Consider the following 17,396-nt stretch of genomic DNA (forward strand, 5'->3'; position numbering starts at 1 on the left):
GTCTGGTTCAGGTTAGTAAAAGGGATTGGGAGAGGTTAGAATAGTTGTCTGTAGTCGCTCCCAGACCCCCCCCCCCCCCCGTCCTCAGACTATCTGCAGACTGACTTACAAAACACTAAAATGACTAAACAACATAATAAAACAGTTATTTCATTATTTTTTAAAACAAAGATTCTCTGCCCTGCTCACCTGCTCACGCTTCAGTTGATTCTGGGCAAACGGAGTTTTGCCGGTGACGTCATGACGTTGAAAGGCAACGCGTGCGCTTCCGCTCGCTACAGAAGTTAGTGGCAGGGATTGGCGCATCATATGCACGCAGAATTGCGTGATTTGAAAGGGTAATGTCGTGTTATCTGCACGCAGACTGTGAGACCGGTGACTGGGCCCTCCAAGGATCTGATTTAAATGAACGGATTAGATCAGTAGTGTTAGAACTATCTCCCCCTCTGCCTTGAAGTTCTTTTTGGGTTCAGATGCACAAAAACCTTCTTTTTTCTGAACTAACTTTGTTAGACATTAAAACATTACTTCCATTGACACTCCCCATGTGACTGGGCCCCAGAGAGCTTTCCACTGTACCCCCTCTTATGGGTGCAACACATTTTAAACTGGGCATCATTGAAGAAGTATTCAGCTTGCAGGTAAATCTCTGGAGCTCCCCTTTGGAAAAACTCACTGACTGAAATTTTAGGAAATATAAATATTTTTTGGAATCGACTGTCGACTCCAGGATTATTTCCGTCCACTACCTTTGAAACAATTAAGGATTAAAAGTATTCCTGGCCTGATTACAAACTGCATTATGCAACAATGGCTCCGGCATGTGCCCACTCGTACACATTTGATAACATGTGACACACCGTGTTGTGACATTGTGCATGTGCAATGACAAAACCTCATCAGTAAATCAGTCTTTCCTTTACAGGAAACAATCAGCAGCAGGTTAAGCTCATTCAGTGATTAGTTAATCTCTCTCAGGTCATCATAATAATGGTGCCAAACAAAGGCTGCGTGTGTGTGTTGTTGTTGATTGTCTCTTTGTCACGGGTGGCCTCAGTCTCTCTGTGCTGGACGTGATGGCTCACTGCATCTATTGGATTATGTCAGGGATTTGACTTCAGGATTAGGCCAATGGGCTGAAGGCAACATGGGGGCTGCGTGAGCTCCTGCATCACGGTGTGTGTGTTAGTTTACACGCGTGTGCCGAGGTCTGCTGCGTGAAACGGGGGGTTCCCAGAGGCCGATATGTGCAGCTTGTTTTTTCTTTGTGGCTCCTCAGACCTTCAGACATGAACCTGTTCTGCTTCACGCTGGTAAGATCCATCGTCTCCTAAACTCCTGTCAGTGTGTCGGTCTGTGTGCGTTTGAAGAGCAGGTATGGCAGAGAAGAGGGAGAGACTGCTGATGTTATTGTTGTAGACAAGGAGCTGAAACGCTCTCTCAGGACGAGAGACATCGAGAGACAACTCATGAAGTCTTCACATGTTTGTTTGCTTGGAAGCTGTTGTGCAGTTTAATGTTGCTGCAGTCCTGGAATGATACAAATTTAAGCTCCATTTACGATCCTTCAGCTCATGTCTCCTTGATGATTATGTCCTGTACAAACGTGTGTTTTCATCTCACCGTGGTTTCTTTAAACAGCCAAACATATCCCTCTTTAAGCATGAAAAACAAATTAAAAAAAAAATCTGTTTCTGCAGCAAGAAACACTTCAGCTGCAGGTTTTAGGCATTAAAACAACTTTATTTTCAGAATTACTGTATTTTCAGTCTGTTTCATAAATGTCTCACAGGAGCTTTAAAGTAATGCATTAAATTACAACTATAAAGGTGAAAAAATAATACAATAAAGCTGATTAAACACCAGGGGATAAAAATCAATGAGAAAAAGTCATGACTTAAATTCTGATCGTGGACACGTCGAACACAAACTCTGCTCCTTAAAAGGGGGAAATGCAGCAACAGTTACTGTTTGGCACTTGTGTGTGTGTGTGTGTGTGTGTGTGTGTGTGTGTGTGTGTTTTGAATGCATTGATTATTGGCTATCACCGGTTTGTCTCACAGGAGGAGATCGTAGCAGCACTGCATCCAGTCTGTACCCGCTCTCGTGTATGTGTGGAGTCTTACGTCTCAGTATCAGTGTGATTTATGTTTTACTGTATTGTATATGTTGTATCTGTGTCGACCTGCCCTGGGACTATATATTAGTTTAAACCCCTTGAGGTGTATCACCTGGTTTTCAAGCAGGTCCCAGAACATATTTACAAAGACACAAGTACAACATAGTAATAAAAGGACAAAAAGCTAAAGCTAAGCAAAGTAATCCTGCAACAGAGGACAGATACAACATTACAACAGTTACAGCTGTAGACACCTTCAGAGGACAGAGGTTCAGTCAACACACAGAGAAATGAACAAACTGTTGAAAAGCATAGACAGTCGTGAAGATAAGAAAACAAAGTGTTTAAATAAGTAAAATGATGACAAAGAACGAAGATTTAAATGTAACTTCTTCCAATGAGAAGGAGCACAAAACATAAAATGTACCGACTTCCTTTGAAACAGAACTGTGACGAGAAACTGATCAGAACTTCTGAGGGAACTCTGTAAATTTCAAAAAAAAAAGAAAAAAGAAAGAAAAGTTGAAGACAGGTAAGCTAGCTGTCATGTCAGAGAGGAAGTCAGTGCTCTCTGAGGAGTTGCAGCTTCCTTCTAAAAGTACCAGACAATGAATACGCTGCGTTTAGCACAAACTACAAGTGTCGTCTTCTGTGTGGCCCAGAGTGGAACTGCAGACATACAAATCTGTATTTAACAAGCAAACACAGTTTACTTTATTAGTTTAGCTGTCAGAGGGACAAAAATAACAATCTCACAGAGAAAATATGATTTTTACCAGATTATAGCAGTTTGCTCATTTCCATCTGCACTCCGTCTTTATGCAACATGTTAATTTCACTGCTTTCAATTAGCTTTCAAATGTTTTTATTTTAATTACCCTTACTGTCGTTACGCAGCACATTCTGATAGGTTAGGATACGCTAGGCTAGCTGAGCAACAGCTATAAGCCCGAGATTGATCGACACGTGGACAGACAAATCAGACACTTTTCTACCAGGAAACCCCCCCCCCCAAAAAAGCAAAGTCACATGGCACCAACACTGATTGACATATGGAGACAAATCAGTGACGTAGTGTTTTTGAGGTATCTGTTAAAACCAGGACAAGGACCGGTAAAAACCGGGACATATTCATGTAGCTGGAAAACTGTAGAATCCTGGTCAATCTGTTCCTGGTTATCAGAATTCTTCCGCTCGCATTTGAATATTTGGTTTGCACATTTTTTTCCTCCATTTGACAATTTTCACAATAAAGTTGGTCCACTTTTCTAAGTAGAGTTTGTTCACTGAATATCTTCTTTAGGCGGCTCTGCTGTAGTTTAATACCCTTTAGGTTCCTATCCAGTGCTTGTTATTGGAAGTGATTAACATTTACACACACGTCTCCTGACTGTGTTTGTTCAGTTGAATTAAAATCGACGTTGTAGTAGTGCTCATAGTAGCTGTTGACACTAAACTCACACCGACGTCACGCAGTAGATTTGGAGATTTAGTCTAAATTTAGCGTCACAAAGAGTACAAAAAGTCATCAACGTCCTGAACTCAAAACTGTAAGAACATAACGGTCTAAGATGCTGACCTGAAAAGATGATGAAAGATTTGTGTCAGCGGTTACGCAACTCGTCAGACTACCTCAGGTTGAGATGATGTTTATATGCATGTTGCTGAATTTATGGGGAAACTATTGAAACTGCAAAATGAATGAGGAGAAGCTGTGAATGTAAAACATGCAGCCGAAAACATAAATCCCAATTGACCACTTTCCAGAGAGGACAGGTCATCAGTGGACGGCTTACAGTATCTGTGTCAGAGTTTACATGGCGGGGCTTCTCACCATCAATCCCACCCTGCTCTGTACGGAAACAGAGTTGAGCTCTTTATGTGTTGCTGATCCAGCAGAACACGACCCGACATGAACAGCTGGTTACATAAGTGCAAGAGTTCAAGTGTCATGGATCAAGATTGCAGGCGAGGGCTTATGTAAGTAATGAGGATTCATTCCCCTCACATGATCCTTTAAGAAAAGGAAACCACAGTCCAAAAAGCATTCAAACATAATATCTAAGAAATATTTGTTCATATTTGTTTTCTTCAGCTTTTTGTCTCGCATTTAAAATCAATGATCCTTAAAAAAACATCTCGGGTATTGAAGATGTTAAAACAATGACTCTATGTAATAGTCAGAGTTCATTAATAGACATTTTTCAGTTAAGACTATTAAAAAATAAATTATATTTAAAGTCTTATTTGTCAGCTACATGTATTATTGCGAATCGTTGCCCGACGCCCAGCCACTACCATCGGACTGTGTCGTACCTACAACCATCTCTCATTAATGCACGGCCTGCTCCGACCTCAGGATGGACGACAGGAACGCACGGAATACAAAGGAGAAATCCTTCCTGCATCTTATCCTGCATATTCTTTTGTAACGTGCCTCAAAATAACAATTGTTATGAATTGGCACGATACAGACAATGATTGATTGAGCGATTGGTTGGTTGACTGACTGACTGATTGGTTGGTTGGCTGGTGGATTGGTTGATGGGTTAGTTGATTGGTTGATTGGTCAATTAGTTGATTGGTTGATTGTTTGGTTGGTTGGTTGATTAGTTGATTGTTTGGTTGGTTGGTTGATTGTTTGGTTAGTTGGTTGATTAGTTGATTGGTTGATTGATTGGTTGGTTGGTTGATTGGTTGGTTAGTTGATTGGTTGGTTGATTGGTTGGTTGATTGTAGGTTGATTGTTAGTTGATTGGTTGTTTGATTGGTTGGTTGATTGGTTGTTTGATTGGTTGGTTGGTTGATTGTTGGTTGATTGGTTGGTTGGTTGGTTGATAGGTTGTTTGATTGGTTGGTTGATTGTTGGTTGATTGGTTGTTTGATTGGTTGGTTGGTTGATTGTTTGATTGGTTGATTGGTTGGTTGATTGTTGGTTGGTTGGTTGTTTGATTGGTTGGTTGATTGTTTGATTGGTTGATTGGTTGGTTGATTGTTGGTTGGTTGGTTGTTTGATTGGTTGATTGGTTGGTTGTTTGATTGGTTGATTGGTTGGTTGGTTGATTGTTGGTTGGTTGGTTGTTTGATTGGTTGGTTGATTGTTTGATTGGTTGATTGGTTGGTTGATTGTTGGTTGGTTGGTTGTTTGATTGGTTGATTGGTTGGTTGTTTGATTGGTTGATTGGTTGGTTGGTTGATTGTTGGTTGGTTGGTTGTTTGATTGGTTGGTTGTTTGATTGGTTGGTTGATTGTTGGTTGGTTGATTGTTGGTTGGTTGGTTGGTTGATTGTTGGTTGGTTGGTTGGTTGGTTGATTGTTGGTTGGTTGGTTGGTTGATTGTTAGTTGGTTGGTTGATTGTTGGTTGGGTGGTTGGTTGATTGTTGGTTGGTTGGTTGGTTGATTGTTGGTTGGTTGGTTGGTTGATTGGTTTATTGATTGTTGGTTGGTTGGTTGGTTGATTGTTGGTTGGTTGGTTGGTTGATTGTTGGTTGGTTGGTTGATTGGTTTATTGATTGTTGGTTGATTGGTTGGGTATTAAAGCCCCTGTTAGGAGCTTTTTGAATTCTTTGAAACAGACTGAAAGTAATTCGGATGCGTTTTTGTTGCTTTAATAAAGCAAACAAGACCATCGTGAACTAGTGATGGTCACACATGATGGTCATTTTAATGTCTGAAACCATTACAGTAGGGTGGTTGTCAAATGAGCACAAGAAACAACACAGTGAGTGATATGGCTGACTGTTCAAATGAAGCAGGATGACATTTTTTGGAGGACAAATTGACACTACCAATACATGGACATGTATAGGTAGTGTCAATTTATAATTAAGGTATATCTGTTAATTTGTCATTTGAACTTCAGGTCAGTTGGAGCAACATTAAAATTCCAGAAACTTTAAATGTAACTGTAACTTTTTTTTAGGAGGGCTCCACAGAAAGCATCTATGAACCAGCCTACAGCAAAACACTGAAGGAAGTCTTTCCCAGATACCAGACCAGCCCCGCTCTCCTGAGGCATAGACCTGAATGGAGCGATTCGGATCTATCCATCAGTTCTGTAAGTGCATTTTTTAAAGGTTTGATTCTGATTTTTTTTTTTTTAAATTATGCCGCACGTTTCCCACACATTCAAACTGTCTTGCATCAGAAACATGTAGTTTGTGATTCAAGCTGAAAGTCTGCTCTGCACAACCAGGAAACGAGGTGTGAAACCTCGGTGTTCACATGTTCACTGTTTAACTGAAGAGCCGAAGAAGGTGCCCACAAACATCTCTGAAACAGCCATCAGCCTTGAGCTAAATGCAAAAGTCGGAATATGTGAAACAGCAATGCTTAGACTGAACAGGTGCAACTGTAACCATCTCGAGTTGCCCTTTAGCATTTTGGCTAGTTAACGTCATGCACAAACGTTGCGTGTGAGATGGAAGTCTTGGCTGAGTTGCTGCGCTGGCTGCCACCGTGACCCGACCTCGGATTAGCAGAAGAAGTTGGAAAAACACTGAATAAATGAACAGCTCTGTTTTCTCCTTTTGCCCTCTCAGGGCTTCCTTAGACTTTGCTATAATGAATGTATTTTTTTTTCCTCCCATGCAGGACCGACCTCAGAGCACAGTGAAATGTAAAGGAATAAACACAAGGTGAAGACGTTGGTGATTATCCTGTACACGTGTGTTTAAGTGATCACACCAGCATATCTGCAGATTAAGTCGGGTTATTTTATCAGGGTGAGTCGGGGACGTGTTTTTCAGGATATTTAAAATGTGTCTTCTTCTTCTTCAGGTCATTTGCACCAACATCACCTTTGGACGATGAAACGCTCGGTCAGTACACATTAATAATCACCGTGTTTGGTTTTGTATTGACGTGTTTATCTGCTTCACACGACTCATCTTGATCTTACATTGTGTTCTGACTCTTTTCCTCTTCTTCTGTTGCAGTCAAAGAGATTCATAATGGCTGCTCGATGATGTCACGAGATAAGACAGACGTGTCCAATCAGATCAAAGTCCACAGCAGAGGTAAGAAATGTGTGAGGTTAGAAGGAGGCATTATTCACATGGTAATCATTTCTCTGAAATCTGATCGTTCTGTTCCTGCTGTGTTTAGGAATGCAAAAAAAATGTTGGAAACTGGACAGTTTGTTGTCATAGCAACGCTCTCTGATTGATTATCAACCTGAAAAAGAAACTTAAATCAAACAATGAAGGGTGAAAATCAGGATGGACGTCGGCCATCTTTTTGAAAGTTGGTTCAAGACTGAAGACTGAAATCAGGTTCAGAGAGGCCGAAACATTTTAATTTATTCGAACAAATTATTAACGAAGAGCTACGAATGTCAGGGATTTTTTTATTTATTTATTTTTTACGAGATTTTCTACAAAATCCAAATGAACAGCAGTTAAAAGATTGTTGCAGAACTCACTCTTTGCTGTCTGAGCTTCATGTGAGAGGAAAATGTCCGCCTTAGTTGGGACCTGGATTTGCATGTTTTTGTGTGTTTGAGGTAAGTCAAGTTTTGGCCTCTTTGCCTTTAATGATAAATTAGCTAAAAAGAGAAATGAAACGTAGACGTGCATCAAAGAGTCTGCATGCTGTGAGTCAAATCTGTGGCTGGTGTGTTGAAGACTGCAGACTCAGACCATGTCTACACACTGAGCGCCCCGTAGAATCATGTGTTGATTCATCCAACAGAAAACTGTGAGGCCTCGAGTCAGAGCAGCACGTTGACAAGAAACGGCAGCTTGAAGGAGACGCAGACACGCCCACCAGCTCAGGTAAAAACCTCAGTGCTGCCGCCTGTGATCGAGGCCTTCAGCACAGCGCACACATTCACACGATCGCTTCAGTGAAACAAACGCTGACGACTTCCTGAAGCCGTGCAGATGGCAGACTTTAGTCTTTTGTAATCCTGGATCCACATGACGGTCACACACTCACCTGACAGACCTGACTGTGCACATGTCGATGCATGTGAGGGATGACCATTGTTCATCTTTACTAATCGTCCTCTCTGATTATGTCACCGATGAAACGGATGGGTTTTATTTAATAACATTAATACAATATAAAAAATCCAGGACTTTTATTCAAAGTTATTTGTTTCCGTTGATAACGGGGGTTTTGGTTTTTTTAAAACCTGGTGAATGATGCAAAGTGAAGTCACTCGATATGTTTATGTTGCGTCTGCTCTGTGCTCGTTTGAACGTTGATATTTTGATCTGTGTGATCGCTGAAGAAGCACCCAGCGTCACAGAGGGGACGATGGACGGACTGGATGCAGACGTCTCTCTGAGACTGTATTTGTCGGCCTTTAAATGTCACGATCACGAGTGTGTGTAGGAAACAGGGAGGAGGACCCATGTGCAGAAAAAACTAAAGATTTATTCAAACAAAAGGAAAATCCAAAACTTACTTCAATATTCAATCCAGAAATAAAAAAAAACAAGTAGAGAAAAACAAAGTAAATCCAGGGAACAAACGACGGGCTCAGACGGACACTCATGAAAAACTGCAATGAACCGACACAGAGGGGAACAAAGACAGAGACACATCAGACACATCAGACACAGGTGAGACTAATCAGGTTCATCAGGACAGGAGGGAAACACAAGGAACACAGAACCCAAGACCAGAACACTGAGGACGAGTACAAAGTCAAACCTGACCCTGAAAACACTAAAACAAGATACTACAAAATAAAACAGGAAACACTTAAAACTAGACTTAAATTAGGAACCATAAAACACAGGAAATAAACTGACAGACAACATAGGAGGACACGGAAACACACTAAAGTAAACACGAGACAAAGAAACAAACAGAACAATAAGGAAGTAAGAAAAACTAAACCTGACTTAAAAGCTCTACCTCACATGACATCACTGAGGCTACGTCCATGTTACATACAGTCCACAGTCGTCTCAGATCTATGATGAGGGTGTGTTCTTCTTGATTTGAGAGCAACACTTGCACATAATAAATATTCCCTTCAGATCATTCCTCCAGGTTTAGTCCTGCATGCTCCTCACACTCAGGCTGGTTGTCATGTCTCCACCAATGCATGTCCCACTGTTTGTACATGTGTGTGAGTCAAGGCCTGTGTGTGTGTGTGTGTGTGTGTGTGTGTGAGAAGCATGTCTCTATAAAAAAAAAAAAAAAAAAGTGCAAGTGTAAACCTGAATGTTCCCTCAAGGATTACAGAGGTATTTAAAATAATAATAATAATAAATAATAATAAATCGTTGTGTTATATGTGCTGAATCCACAGCCGTGCATTAGATGCATTTATTCGTCCTTTCTTCCAGGGTGCTGAAGCTCCAGCTGACGCAGCAGATTCAAACTCTCTGCACACCACGGGCAGAATAAAGAAGTTACACAATCTGGTCCACACAAAGAAAGGACAACAGAGCGCAGCTGGAAAAGGGAAGAGTTTCTCCTCCGACAGTCACGGTACGTTCACATGGATGGAGGACGTTAAAGTGGGACGTGCAGACGAAGAGTTCTGTAACGTTTTCTCTCCTCTTTTTAAAACATTGGAGGCAACAAGTGCGTCGTTAATATTTGGAGGAGACATTTTTCCCCATTTTTAAAAAAAGCTGTTCCCGCAGCTACAAACCATCCAAGAGGACGAACTTTTCTTTAAGTAGTTAAACTTTTACGTAGTTGCAGTAACAATCATTCCCTCTCTTTTCAGATCACTTGGCCGATGTGTTCAGTAACAACAATCCGGTGCTGACCTGTATCGGCCTGGGGAGGAGGACGGATAAAACGGCTTCACCTCCACAGCGTCAGCGACAGAGAGGCCCGGACATCCACGTGGAGTCACCGGAGGAGGGAGTCTGGTGGAGCCCGTTCGAGTGTCCGCAGCCCTGGTCCCCCTTCTATCACACCTGCCAGCAGCGTCAGCATGAGCTGTGGGTCTGCGGGGGAAGCTTGTCGCTGCCCTGGGCGACGGAGTGGGATCGATTCGAGAGTCTGATCCAGGAGCTGGACAGCAAACAGCCGGATCTGTGTCCTCCTCCGGAGACGGTCCCCTCCGTCTCAGAGCTGCAGTTCTCACAGAGCACAGTAAGCTTGAGTATGCGTTCTCTCCGGACACTCCCCGACAGGTGAACTGAACCGGTGTCTGCAGGTGCAAACACAAATCTAACATGTTTGATTTTAAGATTTTAGTTTCATTATTTTCTTTTCTACAGTCTCAGGGAGAATTCTTCTCCTAAAAGTAACGTAAATTCTTGAGTATCACGGTGATGAGGCTAATCCTGGGATACATCGTGTTTACAATAGACTGTAAATATTAATGGACGACATCTGAGGGATGTCAGCCAGGAGCCTCCAGAGCAGGGGTAGCCAACCCTGGTTCATTCAAATGATTATCTCATCATCAAGCTCTGCAGAAGCCTGATAACAATCCTGATCATTTGAATCAGGTGTGTTGGAAGAGGGAGACATCTAAAACATGCAGGATGGTAGCCCTCGAGGACCAGGGTTGGCTACCCCTGCTCCAGAGGCTGCCATGTTGGAAATGTTGTCTCCGACTTGAGCTGAGGAAGGTTTAAAGTCACATCAGGCTGACACGCCTAACTATAGATAACACTCATCATTCATTAAATCAAAACACAGCCATTAAATAAACATTTCTGCTATAAAAACGCCTTTTTTGAAGTCACGTACAGATGTGACTTCCTGTGTTCCTGCAGGATTCTGCACCGTTTACATGCACACAGGTAAAAGCTGGTTGTTCCGGTCCCTGTATACAGGATAATAACAACTGTTCATCTTATTTACACAGCACCCTGTGGTGTTGATTTTTACAACACTGACCAACAGCAATTCTGAAATCAGACAAAAACCGTGGTCGCTGCTGGTTTAGCACTATTTCACAGGCGCCGCCTGCAGGAAGAGAGCCGAGGCGAGTTACTCGCTGCTTTCAGCTGGACGATAACGTGAAAGACGTTCAGTGACGTCGGGAAGAGTGAGGATATGCAGGTTTAATAAACAAGGAAAAGAGCAGATTAAACATCCAGCCAACAAATGAATCCATGTTGGTTCGTTGTTTGCAGCTGATCTAGTTTAGTTTATATCTATAATAATATTCTTCATTTATAACTATTGCACATGCACATTAGCCATAACTTAATTATAACTTCTGCTAAAAAAAAACCCTTTTATTGTATGTTTTATATTTTAATCTACTACATAGCATACTGCACTGCATGTTATTTTTATTATTACTTCAGTTGAGCACAGAAGTAAAGCACATTGTCGGGGAGGAGGAAGGAGCCAAGTGCAGGTAGAACGAGCTTTAATGAAACAAAAGGCAGCAAAGAAAACTGAAAATAAATCCACAAACCAAGCAGCGAAAAAACAGAGAACATCCGAAGGAGCAGGGAACAAAGGACAGAGACGACAGACGTGAGGTAATCAGACACAGGTGAGACAGGTGAGACAGGTGAGACTGATGAGACAGGTGAGACTAATGAGACAGGTGAGGACGATCAGGGAGGGAAACACCAGACAGTATAACATGAAACACCAAAGACTGAGCTTTAATATCAGTCAGAAAACACTGAGACACAGTGAGGACGAAAAACAGAACTAAATCATTTCACTTTGTATCCTGTCAACATGTGACCAATAAAAAGCTGAAGCTGACGACAGACTCTGTTCATGGCGTTTATGAGCGTGCGTTGATCCTGATGATCTTTCTTTTTTATCATCAAGAAAATGTTGAAGGAAAACTACGTCAACATTAAAGTCTTTACGTCCTCATAAAGAATAATGTTCTGTAACGTCCAGGTTCACATCGCGATGCATCGTGGAAATGATCCCCCCCCCCCCCCCCCCCATCGAGAACATCGAGGAATCATCTGTGCATTAACCTCTCGTCACCACATTAACACATTAACACCATCACTGCGACATGATCATCCCTCATAGTCACAATATTTTCACCCAGCTCGAGGAAAACAGCTCCTATAAGATTTTGAAGGCTGTCAGGGTTTAACCCAGTTCACATAAACACCCAGCTGTTGATGCTGTGGGGTCACACACACACACACACACACACACACACACACACACACACAGGAGGGCAGATCATACGCCCATCTGTCACCATGGAAACACACGATGTAATCTGTCTCTTTCTTTCCTGAACAGTTGACCAGATTTGGGAGATTTGAACGTGTCGTTCAGCCTCCGACTTTAAAGGAGCTGCAGGATGATGGAAGCTCGTCGGTACGAGAACAAACCGTCTTAATCTGTGCAAAGCTCTCAGATTAGACATAAACATACATCATGTTTTTGTTTTTTTTCTTCGGCTGCTGTCGGGGGAAAGCTGATGTGAAATGTGTTGTTCCTGCAGGTGCAGAACGAGGAGTCGAACGTGGTCTGGCTGGAGAGGAAGGAGACGCAGACTCCTTCAGCGAGTGACAGGAAGCAGCGCGTCAAGGCGTCAGCGGAGAAAACACAGACAGCCATCAAAGTAGGAGACGCACCCTGCTGCTTTTCAAACCTAATCAAATAACATCTGCCAACAACAACGCACAGCTGTCTCACACACACACACACACACACACACACACACACACACACACACACACACACACACACACACACACACACACACACACCTGTGCTGCCGGGCTGTTAGCTAACAATCAAACTGTGATCCACAGTGCAGAAGGAGCAAAGCGTCCTTGTTTGGGTTGAATTATAAATTAAAGGAGTTTTTTTCCACCAGAGTATCCGTCATAATTTTGAAATATTTAAATGTTTAACAGCAGTAATAATCAAAATGTGACGGTTTGAATTTATAAAACTGAAAATTAAAAATAAAAAAAAAAGGCGATTCGGCTGAATTTTCTTTTTTTTCACCCAAATTTTCCGATGATGTTTCATAAATTTAATTTAATAAAATCAATTCAAATTGATTTCATACTTGTATTTACTGAAATATGGGTAGTGTTGCTGTTGTTGTAGGTCTGTTGTTCTATTAGGCTTTTAGTTTATTCTGTAACTGTTGGTTTTAAATGACAGCTCATTGACACGTCGTCACATTCAATGCTGCTTGATTATAGTGAGTTATAATTCCTTTGTGTGAACGTGGGGGGGGGGGGGGGGGGGGGTGTGTGTGTGTGAGGGGGGGGGGGGGGGGTAGAGGAGAGCGGAGGCTGTCGCAGAGGTGTCACCAAACAGGTGTTTTGGTTTAACGCTGGTGCTCAAGGGACAAAACGTGCACACACGTTCTTCCTTCAAGAAAAGTGTGTGCGTGAAATGTGCAGCTCAAATCTGTGTTATTTCAGAATATTCACACAGCAGGTTTAATCGTTCAGTTGCTCATGTTTCACTTCTCATCACTTGTATGGAGTTGTGCAGATTTGCTCCGTGGTGTGAAGCGCCCTGCACAGGAACAGGAAGTTAAACGCTGAGCACATGTAGCTGAGGATTAAAGCTCACAGCACACCTCCTGCAGGTCTCAGCTATAAAAAGCAGGGCAACCCCTGCAGGATTGAGTCTCTGGCTCGTGTCCCAGCGTAAACTGGGAGACTGAGCGGTTCTCTCACATTCAGGGGCCTGACTCAGCTCTCTGCTTGTTGGTTCCTTTTTTCTCTTTTTGTTTGCCTGAAGAGGAAGACGAGCCGAAAAAGGCAGATAAAAGTGTGGCTGTCGTTGCAGGATGGAAACACGCGGAAAGACGAAGGAGAAAAGAGGAAAGCGTTTGTGCACGCACACAGGCGGTCTGGTGACTCTCTGGAAAGCCTCTACAGCCTCAACAGTGGACAAAGCTCCTCAAGTAAGCACCTGTGGGCACGGAGCCACGATGCAATCCTCTCTAAAGGATCTCCTTCTCCCCTTAAGATGCATTTATTTATTAAGCTAAACTTACTATCAAGAGGGGAATCCTCTTCTCAGACTTAGGCTGCCTTGTTCCCAACGTGAACTCTTCAAAAACACAAAGACAGATTCCTTGCCTGTGTGAATAGAATTAAATGTGCATGTGAGAAATTAATGGCTTTATTAGCTTCCTTGTTGGTCTGCTCTTCCTCAGGTGGAGTCACCAGCGGGTCCGGCTGGTCCAGTAACAGAGACAGTCTGAGGCTGGACGATGACCTGTTGTCCTCGAGACAGTTCTGTGGAAGAGCAAGAGTCCATACTGACTTTGTGCCGAGTCCATACGACACTGAATCCCTGAAACTCCAGGTGAACGTTGTGGGACTTCTAAGCGTGTGTGTGTGTGTGTGTGTGTGTGTGTGTGTGTGTGTGTGTGTGTGTGTGTGTGTGTGTGTGTGTGTGTGTTGAAAACATTGTCCACTCTCTGAACTACAGAACACAGATTAGCTTAGCTAGCTGCACATCACCGGACGTCCAGGTCTGCTGGAAGGTCAAAGTGCACGACACGTCCTCCCTCTAACACCATGCACATAAACATGCTGCACACTCAGCTACGCTGCTGCTGCCGTCATAACGAGCAAACACGACCTCAACAACAACAATCAATATTTTACTGAAACAGCGTGCAAGGCCATCTTAAAATGTAAAGTTGCAAGTGAGACGGTGCTGCTGCGCTTCACAAAGAAAACGTTTTTTTTGTAGCCTTTGTCCAATCAGTGCACAGATTACTCCCAGACACAATGATTACTAAAATACTGTGCTTTATGAGTGTGTATGTTCAGTGCTCTGACCTTTCAGTGTGGCTCTATTAACAGATGAGGAGAACTTTTGTTCTGTGCTCGCCTGAGTTGTGTGAGTCTGTGTACAGAGCAGTACCTCTTATATCCTGGACGTGTCTAAATAGTGTTTTTGTTTTTTTTATTTGGGGGGGACAAAAGTCTTATCCTTTTGTAAGCAAAGACGATTTCTGTATCGTGCTGAATGTTTCACCAGGGCAGAAATTTCCACCATTCAAAGTCATCATATGGAAATTATTATTTATTTATTTTTTAGTCATATAGAGGCTTCAGTATTGATTCCATATTGTTTATATTTCCATATTAAAACTGCTCACGGAGCTTTATGGTTTTGTTTTTATTGTTTTTTTATGCTAAAAGCAGAAATGGTTTTTAAATTAGTAACTTGCACGGATCAAAATGTTTCACAGCCAAGACTCTTCTCTGACGTCAGATAATCTTAATTCTAATCTGTGCTTCACTTTCTTCAAGGTGGGAGATGTGATCGACATCGTTGCCAAGCCCCCCATGGGAATATGGACGGGGATGCTGAACGGCAAAATGGGCAATTTCAAGTTTGTTTATGTCGACGTGCTCGCAGAGGAGAGAGCTGATCGTGGTGAGGAGACACGAACCCAGAGAGAGATCCAGAAATCCACCGTACAGGAAGTGTTGAGGCGCTTCAGCTTGGAGGTGAGTGCTTTATCATTTATGTCGCAGGAATCGTCTCGTTTTCTCCCCTTTAAATGTTGTTTTTCTGTCTGCTCTGGTTGCACCAGGAGTACACATCCTCTCTGCAGCTGCACGGCTACCAAACAGTGGAAGACTTGACGAGGCTGAGGGAGCATCACCTGACGGAGCTGGATGTGACCGATCCAGAGCACCGGCGTCGTCTCCTCGCCGCTGCCGACTCCCTGCAGCAAATGCACCGTGAGTAATGGGAAAAGGCTCGAGAGGTCATCCAAGGTCAGCTGCATAAAACCTGAAAATATGTGCAGAGATGTTTACATTGAGAAAAGGAAAGGGGACGAGTGACACTGCACCTCGAGCAGATAAGACCTGGAGGGTATCAGGGCCGCGGCTAAAGAGGTTAAGGATAACAGGATAACCTCAAAGAGCATTTCTGAGAATAGAACAGGACACAGAAGGACAGGAGGGGCAGGCCGATCGGCTCTTCAGCTGTAACGCACATTATGACAGTACGTCCAACCAGCCGTCTCCTCTGCTTTACAGCTGATTGGCAGTCGGAGAGCCAGGCCAATCAGGAGGCGGAGACCCCCGTGGAGAACATGAAGGCAGAAGTGAGAAACGGCCCCAGAGACTCGGGCTGCCACATGTCGTCTGACAGCCCCGACGACAGCGCCGAGGACGCACACCTTCACTTTTTCCTTCAGCTCCGTCGGCCAGCCGAGGCGGCAGCTTCGTGAGCATCACCCATTCTTTACGGATGACCTTTCAGACGAGCCTTCAACCAACATTTAAATCCTCAAATTCAAGACTTTATATTTTGAATATGTCTCAATAAAAGATTTGAAGAAATAGTTTTCCTTTTTTTCCCCCCGAATTCTTCCAACTAAGTTTATTTCTATTAAACTTCTTGAATTCAAAGTTTATTAAGTAAATTAAGTTTGTGTCCACACACACACACGCACACGCACACACACATTTATTTATCCTCTCTATCTCTACTTATAGTTTCAACTTTAAGTAACCGGAGAATTTCAATATATTCTTATGAAGCTTCTTCGCTTTATTCAGACAAAAGAAAACTATCAACCTTTTCCAACGCTGCAGAAAAAAAAAAGCAGATGAAATGTTTTGGATTTTAGGGCGACACCTGGGGTGGCCAATCATATTTGGTGTGTGGGGGGTGGAGGGGGGGGACACACGCCTCTTGACACACCCCCAACCCACAGACTTTTAAATCAAACAAAAATACTTTCTATTAGTTAAAAAGACTGGCGTAGTCATGACGTATTTTTGTAGGCCAACCTGAAAAAATGGCGCTGGTGGTTCCTTCGAAAATCCGCCTCTGGCATTTTTGCATTGGATTTTGGATCATTGCAGAAAATAATCTCTGTGTCAAACACGCGTTTCTGATGCGTGGCTGTTTAAAATTCACAAGTGGGGTCTTAGCTAACGTAGTTACGAAACATCTCTTCAGCTTGTGTTAACCACAGACCTTATTTCAGTCTAAACACAAACACATTCAAAATCCACATTGACTTTTAGAGTTAGGAACCCACGGCGCTAAAATGCTAACTCACTTCCTGGTTTTAGGACTCAAAACTACACCAGTCTATTTGGAACCTGTCCCTGCATGTGAGAAAGGACGGGTCGGAGGAACTTGGAGATCATTTGTTACGATTGGAAAATCTGCTCCGAAGGTCACAAAGTACCAAAGAATGAACTGATCTACACTGAATGCTAAAAGCTACAACGACCAAATAATCACATCATTTGTTTTCATGTCTCAGACTGTTGCTGTTTTGTGACTCGCTCTCTTCTTTCTGCAATCTTTTTTTTTTTTTTTTTTTTAAATATGACCTCGGCCTTGAAGCCATTTCAGAATCATTTGTTTACGCCGTCCTTTAAAAGGAAAAAC

General features: G+C 42.7%; 1 protein-coding gene across 1 annotated transcript; it reads left to right on the top strand.

Moving 5' to 3' along the window:
- The first annotated feature begins 1,193 nt into the window (after window positions 1-1,193).
- samsn1b (SAM domain, SH3 domain and nuclear localisation signals 1b) lies at window positions 1,194-16,298 on the top strand. The gene is made up of 15 exons (XM_079356298.1): window positions 1,194-1,313; window positions 6,043-6,177; window positions 6,714-6,757; window positions 6,900-6,940; window positions 7,058-7,138; window positions 7,812-7,894; window positions 9,425-9,569; window positions 9,814-10,187; window positions 12,282-12,359; window positions 12,487-12,606; window positions 13,800-13,917; window positions 14,173-14,324; window positions 15,284-15,484; window positions 15,571-15,721; window positions 16,025-16,298. Exons 1-15 carry the CDS (start codon window positions 1,290-1,292, stop codon window positions 16,216-16,218), a joined length of 1,941 nt encoding a protein of 646 aa, XP_079212424.1. The 5' UTR covers window positions 1,194-1,289; the 3' UTR covers window positions 16,219-16,298.
- The last annotated feature ends 1,098 nt before the right edge of the window (window positions 16,299-17,396 follow it).

The sequence above is a fragment of the Symphodus melops genome (assembly GCF_947650265.1).
Source record: "Symphodus melops genome assembly, chromosome: 11".
Taxonomy (NCBI): domain Eukaryota; kingdom Metazoa; phylum Chordata; class Actinopteri; order Labriformes; family Labridae; genus Symphodus; species Symphodus melops.

Coding starts and splice junctions, on each gene's coding strand:
- samsn1b (XM_079356298.1), top strand. CDS start 1,290: ATGAACCTGTTCTGCTTCACGCTG. Junction 1,314..6,042: donor ACCTGTTCTGCTTCACGCTG/GTAAGATCCATC, acceptor ACTTTTTTTTAG/GAGGGCTCCACAGAAAGCAT. Junction 7,895..9,424: donor AGACACGCCCACCAGCTCAG/GTAAAAACCTCA, acceptor CCTTTCTTCCAG/GGTGCTGAAGCTCCAGCTGA.